Source organism: Arachis ipaensis, chromosome B07 (genome assembly GCF_000816755.2).
Source record: "Arachis ipaensis cultivar K30076 chromosome B07, Araip1.1, whole genome shotgun sequence".
In the NCBI taxonomy this organism is placed as follows: domain Eukaryota; kingdom Viridiplantae; phylum Streptophyta; class Magnoliopsida; order Fabales; family Fabaceae; genus Arachis; species Arachis ipaensis.
Window position 1 is genome coordinate 24,693,423 of NC_029791.2, and position 7,054 is coordinate 24,700,476.

Sequence of the window (7,054 nt, forward strand, 5' to 3'; positions counted from 1 at the left end):
GATTACTAATGATTTATTTATTAAACTAAATTTAAATTAATTTTTTCGAAAATTTTAATGTATGAGCAAATAATTTAGAATTAAAAAGTGACAACTTAAGTAAATAATAATTTATGATTTAAAAAAATAATCTGTAAATAACATAAAAATTAAAAAATAACAAGCTAAGTAAATAATTTAAAATTTAAAAAATAATTACTTAAGTAAAACAACTTAAAATTTTAAAAATAACAACTTAAGTAAAACAATCTAAGCAAATAACTTAAAATTAAAAAGTAACAATCTAAGCAAATAAATTTCTAAACTCAACGTATGAGCACCACGTTAGCAGATGAGCTCCTCATTTGTATTATTATAAAGATAAAAATAAAGATAAAGATAAAGATAAAAGATAAAGATAAAAATAAATAGATAATACGGTAGGTGAAATTTTGTAAAAGATTTTGATTTAAATTAGAAAGATAATATATTTAAAAACTTGTTTACTTTGTCATGAATGAATTAAAATTAAACGCTAATGAGTTAGAACTCAAATAGCATAGTCTTTTCATACTAATTTAAGAAGTTGCGGGTTTGAGTTTTCTATCTTTGATAAAAAAAAATTAAAATTAAAATTAAACTCAAATAATGCTAAGTTTAAAAGATTTGATCTATCTTTTATAACAAATTTCAAACTTTGATTTTTATATCACATTAATTTTCAAAGATTATATTTTTATCTTATCTTTTAATCACGCAGCAGAAGCCTACCTTAATTTACACAATCATATTATCGTTATAAATGCAACAATGCTTTGAAAATTGAAAGTTCAAGCTGACTAAAACTTCTTATTTTGATGAGAAAGTATAGGAAACCAATGAAAGTTTAGAAAGTATTAGAGATATGATTATTAGTGTTATATTGTCTTGTCAGGTTATGCTTTTGGGATGAATGGTTTCAGGACATGGTATTAGAGTTTTAGATCCGGAAGGTCTAAGAGTTTGAACTTTGGTGAACCCAAAATTAACTTTTTATAACATGAGATGTTTATTATCTCTGGTATCCAGATGGTTATTCTGGATAGTATAGGTGATGTTCATTTTATTCATAAACCAAAGATTTAGTCAATTGTACACATTATACGTTTACACCATTCACTCCCTAGCACTACTCTATTTTTATCTATCTATATAAGAAATTTTTTGGGTGTACTTATTGCGAGTCTGGCCAATTGACATAGCTTGAGGCTGACATACACGTATCATGGGAGAGGTAGTTGATCAATGGGCAAACATTCATCAAGATATGTTGGACGAATTTACAAAGCGGCTCCATTTATATGATGACTATCTTCAACTTCGATTGGTTTGTAAGCAGTGGAACTTCAAACTTCCGAAGATCCTCAATGGCAACAAAGCTCCATGGCTGCTGTTACCTATTGGTGGCGGTGCTGCTACTAAAGAAGCTTTCAAAGTTAATACTCACAAAGAAATTCTTGAAGAGAAGGGGATTTACCATCTCACACTTCCAGACTTGCAATACGACCTTATCCGTGGTTCTTGTTATGGATGGTTAATAATTGTATCCATGTACGAAGGCACCATAAGAATGTTAAATCCATTGACAAAAGTTTACTTGGATCTTCCTCCCATCTCAGATCTGCCGGATGTAATTCATAACGGGGATGAATGTAGTTTTTTCTTTGGTGGATACTCCATGGTCAGGGAGAAAACCATCTTTGTAAATCTTTATAGTAATATAAATAGAGACCTTATATGCTGATGTGAGTTTATTTTATGAGAAGAAAATCAATTGTATTCTCTCATAATATTTCAACGTATATGTACACATATATAGAAAAATTGTTTACTATTCTAGGCCCTATCTTTTAGCTACTGACCCTATAATTTAGTATTCTAATTTATAGCTTCCATATTTACAAAAAAAGAGATCCCTAAAAATAAGTTATAGAATTTCTATAAGTAAGTATAAGAAATCTCAACACTCCCCTTCAAGTTGGTGCATAGATATCACACATGCCCAACTCTTTCATTTCAAATTCTTTAAACAAGTAACTTTGTAATGCCTTTCTTTCTTCAGGATCATTTCCCGTTACTACCATGTCATCTACGTAAACAATAAGTGCAGTTATCTTACCATGTTGTTTCTTCAAGAACAAAGTATGATCTGTATTGCTTTGATTGTAGCCGAAAGCCTTCATGGATTTGGTGAATCTTCCAAACCATGCCCTTGGAGATTGCTTAAGCCCATACAATGACTTTTTTAATCTGCACACCTTTTGAGTGTGTTTTTCTGGTATCATGCATCCTGGTGGAAGGTCCATGTAGACTACTTCAGACAACTCTCCATGTAGAAAGGCATTCTTCACATCAAACTGTTGTAATGGCCAGTTCAAATTAGAAGCTAAAGACAACAAGACTCGAATTGTGTTGATTTTGGCTACAGGTGCAAATGTTTCTGTATAATCAATTCCATAGACCTGAGTGTACCCTTTAGCCACTAGTCTTGCTTTAAAGCGTTCGACTGTACCATCTGCTTTGTACTTTACTGTATAAACCCATCTGCATCCGACTGTTTTCTTCCCGGGAGGACAATCAACAAGCTCCCAAGTCTCATTTTTTTGCAAGGATTCCATCTCCTCATTCATAGCTGCCTTCCATCTCGGGTCGGCTAAGGCTTCCTGCACACTGTTAGGAATAGATACAGTAGATAATTGATTTACAAATGATCGATTTGATTCAGACAAGCGGTGGTTAGACACATAATGACTCATAGGATATTTGACCTTACTAGAAATCTCAGGTTCATATGTGGGTTTAGGAATTCCTCTGGTGTGACGTGGTGGTAGTTGTTTTCTAGGTGGTTCAGTCATATCAGGAGCATCCTCAGCTAACGAATGGTTGTTTGGTGTATTGGTTTCTTGTGGTTCGAGGGATTCAGATGTCGATGATGGACTTGATACTTCCCTTTCTAGGTGCTCACCATTACCCAAGTTCAACTCATCCATATCTCGAGCATTAAGTTCAGCAACCTCCTCTCTAGTAGAGGGTTCTACTTCTTTAGATATTTGAAGATCTAAAGTCAGAACTTCCTCTTGGTACTCCCCCTGAAGTTCAGGCTGAAGGGAAAAATACATTGTGTCTTCATGAAAGACGACATCCAATGTAATAAACATTCTTTGTGTTGGAGGATGATAACATCGATACCCTTTCTGGTAAGTAGCATATCCCACAAAAATACATTGCAATGCACGAGGACTCAATTTGTTGCGCTGGTGTTTATGGAGATGTACAAATGCTACACAACCAAAGATATGAGGAGGTAAGTTTGTTGTGGTAGCAGCTTCAGTAAAAGCTTCAGTAAGAGTTTGGTATGGTGTCTTGAAATCAATGGTACTGGAGGGAATTCGATTAATTAAATATGCTGCAGATGTAAGTGCTTCACCCCAATAACACAATGGCATATGAGCCTCTATCAATAGTGCACGAACAACTTCCAATAGGTGACGGTTTTTTCTCTCAGCCACCCCATTTTGTTGGGGTGTTTCAGGACAAGTAGTTTGATGAATGATTCCTTGTGCTTCCAAATACTGTTGAAAACTAGAACTCAAATATTCACCTCCATTGTCACTTCGTAGAACCTTAACCTTTGCATCGTATTGAGTACAAATCATTTTGTGAAATTTTTGGAATAACATATTTACCTCACTTTTGGATTTCATCAAACACACCCAAGTCATTCTTGTACAATCATCAATAAAAGTGACATACCAGCGTGCTCCACCTAAGGTAACTACTTTGGATGGACCCCAAACATCAGAATGTATAACCATAAAAGGAATTAAACTTTTATTCAAACTTGAAGGAAACAAAAGTTTAAATTAGAAAACTTTATTTAAAATTTTAAAATTTGAAATTCTAATACTAATTCCTATGTTCTTAATCATAAATATTCTAATCTCTTCTTTAGATCAAGATGAAGGTAAAATGAAGAGATTTGCTAATTGAATATTTGATGTTGAAAATAGAAATATTGGTTCTGTTGTTGGTGATGAATCAAAAATTGAAATTCCAGATAATCTATTGATTACAACTACTGATGACCCTCTATCTCTCTCATTTGGTAGACTTTGCATATCCAAATTTGTTGCAAAATATGTCAGATTACATGTATTTTTAGAGTAGGGCAATTCTTGAACCCACGCTTGAGAGTGTCGAGAAGGTAAACGATTTTGTCTTGACAATCTTTTCAGAAATGGAAAAGGAGTATTTGAGTTTTGACACAACATGTCAAGCTGATGAGAATGAAGATGTACAACAAGAGTGGTTTACACCAGAGTTCCTAAATGACATTAAATATTCGGGACTATCCAATCACAAGTTGAATTTGAAGTCAGGAGTCGCTATAATACTACTGCGAAACATAGACCAGACTTTAGGTTTATGCAACGGGACAAGATTAATAATTAATGAACTTGGCAGCAACGTAATTGGAGCGACGGTAGTGACCGGTAGAAATATTGGAGATAAAATTTCAAGAATGAACTTGATCCCTTCAGATTTAGGATTGCCATTTAAGTTCCAACGGAGACAATTTCCATTAATAATATGCTTTGCAATGACCATTAACAAGAGTCAGGGTCAATCATTATCACATGTAGGACTTTACTTGCCAAAATCAGTGTCCACCCATGGACAACTTTATGTTGCTTTGTCAAGAATTAAGAGTCGCAGTGGTTTCAGGGTTTTAATTCTAGACGAATACGGCAATCCAAAGTCATTAACAATAAACGTCGTGTTCAAAGAAATTTTTAATAATATTTAGGTAAGAATAATATTATTTTCATTTTAATAGCATGTTATAATTTACACTTTTATATAAAATATTTACTGTAGATATAACTAATTTATCTATAACTCTGTTTTCAGATTTGAGATGAAATGTATAACAAGGAGCACAACATCATATTCCAATTGCTTTTCTAATGAAGTTAATAAGATACTAGGTTGTTGATAAATTTTTATTAGCCTTTTAATATAAAATTTAGTGTAAAATTGACATGCTATTATTACAGTTATATATATTCTTATTTTTTTCATGTCTCTCTCCTTATAGTTCAAGAATATTATAGACTTCAAATTCTTCTATTTATTTTTTACTTTAAATAAAGATAAAACAACATATTCAGTACATTTATTATATAATGACGATGATCGTGTTATACTAAACTAAAAAAATTTATGATTATAAAATATTATTTTTAATTTAATATGTCAAATTTAAATATAAGTCCGTGCATCGCACGAATTTAACACTAGTAAATTTCTAATTTGGAAGGTTATCATAAATTCAGTCCCGGGTGACATTAATTTTATGGCGGTGGCTTTATATGGAGGTTGTAGATTGGCCTTTTACAAGCCAAGTAATAGGAGATGGCTGAAATTACCAGCAAGGGATGATCCATGTTTTCAAGATGTCATATTTTTTCAACAGAAGATATATGCAATAGAACATGATGGGCGGCTATACGAAATTGATACAACGACAAAAGCAGGGCCCGTGGTAAGAATTTTTAAACCATGACTCCATTTGATACTGTTAAAGACATTAATCAAAAATATCTGATTGCGACTGCTGATGGAAGTTTATTGATAGTGATAATACATCTTATTAATTTGATTTGTGGGGAAGATGAACGTTACTATAAGACAACCAGATTCGATATTTATGAATTGAAGGAAAATTCAAATGCATGGTCAAGGATTAGTAGTTTGGGAAATTATATACTGGTAATTGGATTGAATGCTTCTGTTCAAATGTTTGCTGGCGATCTTTTAAATTCCAAAGAAAATCAAATCTACTTTACAGATAGCTTGGTTGAAGAGCAATCAATAGTAGAGACTTATTATCATAACATTGGCATCTTCAATTTAGAAGATGGGAGTTGCCAAGAAGTGTTATCAGATGTTAACTTTTTTTGTCCTCCTGTTTGAATACTCCCCAATGGTAAAACTTAACTAGTGCAACGGGGGTATGACCTCCCAAATTTTTTTATAAAAAGATTAGTAGTAATTTTTCAAAAAATAAAGAGTAGTTTAGTTCAATAAAAAATATTAGAATATTCAATAAGTATTGATATTATTGTATTTGTATAAATTGATAAAAAAATTAATAAATATTATAAATTTTAATATTTATTTTTCTAATTTTTTTTATATATTTTACAGGATATATATTCAAATTTTTATACAAAATAATAATAAAAAATCAAAAAATTTATACATTTTTTAAGAGGAAGACTAATATTCAAGAAGGAGAACATATATATAACTTCTACAATATCAACACATAAATAATTCTTCTACTTTAATGAATCACAAAAAAAGTGAAATACAACCTTCAAAAATTCAAAAAATTACATCAGATGAGTTTGACCTTAAATTTTTGGTCCCCAAAATTTTATTTCAAACTCCACCACTGCCCATAACTTTGTTTTTCTTTTTTTATCTTAGACTTTTAGTTTTTGCTTTTACAAAGTATTGTGTTTAGATCATTTAGAATCTTCATCATTGAATCTTTTAATTTATTCTTTGGTCAAGGAATGCTTATGCCTTTCTTTAAAATTACGAGTACACAAGCTTGTGTGACATACAAAGTTAACTTATATTTAATTATTTTAGTCAAATATCTTTATATAAATAGATAATGATAAAAAAAAAGGTTGTATATACAACATTGCTTTATAAATAGGGTTTATTTTTTCGGAAGGGATGTAAATGAAATTTTTTTTAGCGAAGAAATTAGTTTTAGAGAATAGAGAGGGAAAAATTATATCTTTTTAGGCATAAAATTTTTATAATTTTACATAATAATTTATTCATATTTAATTATTAAAAATTCACAAAATAAAAGATTTTTAATTAGTCTCCAAGATCTAAATTTTTTCCGCATGAAGTTAGTTGATCAAGAAAACAAGGACCCGTATAGTCCTAAAGCATAGTTGTCGGAACCGAACCGGTAATCAAACCGGTCAGATTACTAGGTTACTGGGTT

General features: G+C 31.1%; 1 protein-coding gene across 1 annotated transcript; it reads left to right on the plus strand.

The window, feature by feature from the left end:
* On the plus strand, positions 4,256 to 4,825 carry LOC107607002 (ATP-dependent DNA helicase pif1-like). The gene has a single exon (XM_016308995.1). It carries the CDS (start codon positions 4,256 to 4,258, stop codon positions 4,823 to 4,825), a length of 570 nt encoding a protein of 189 aa, XP_016164481.1.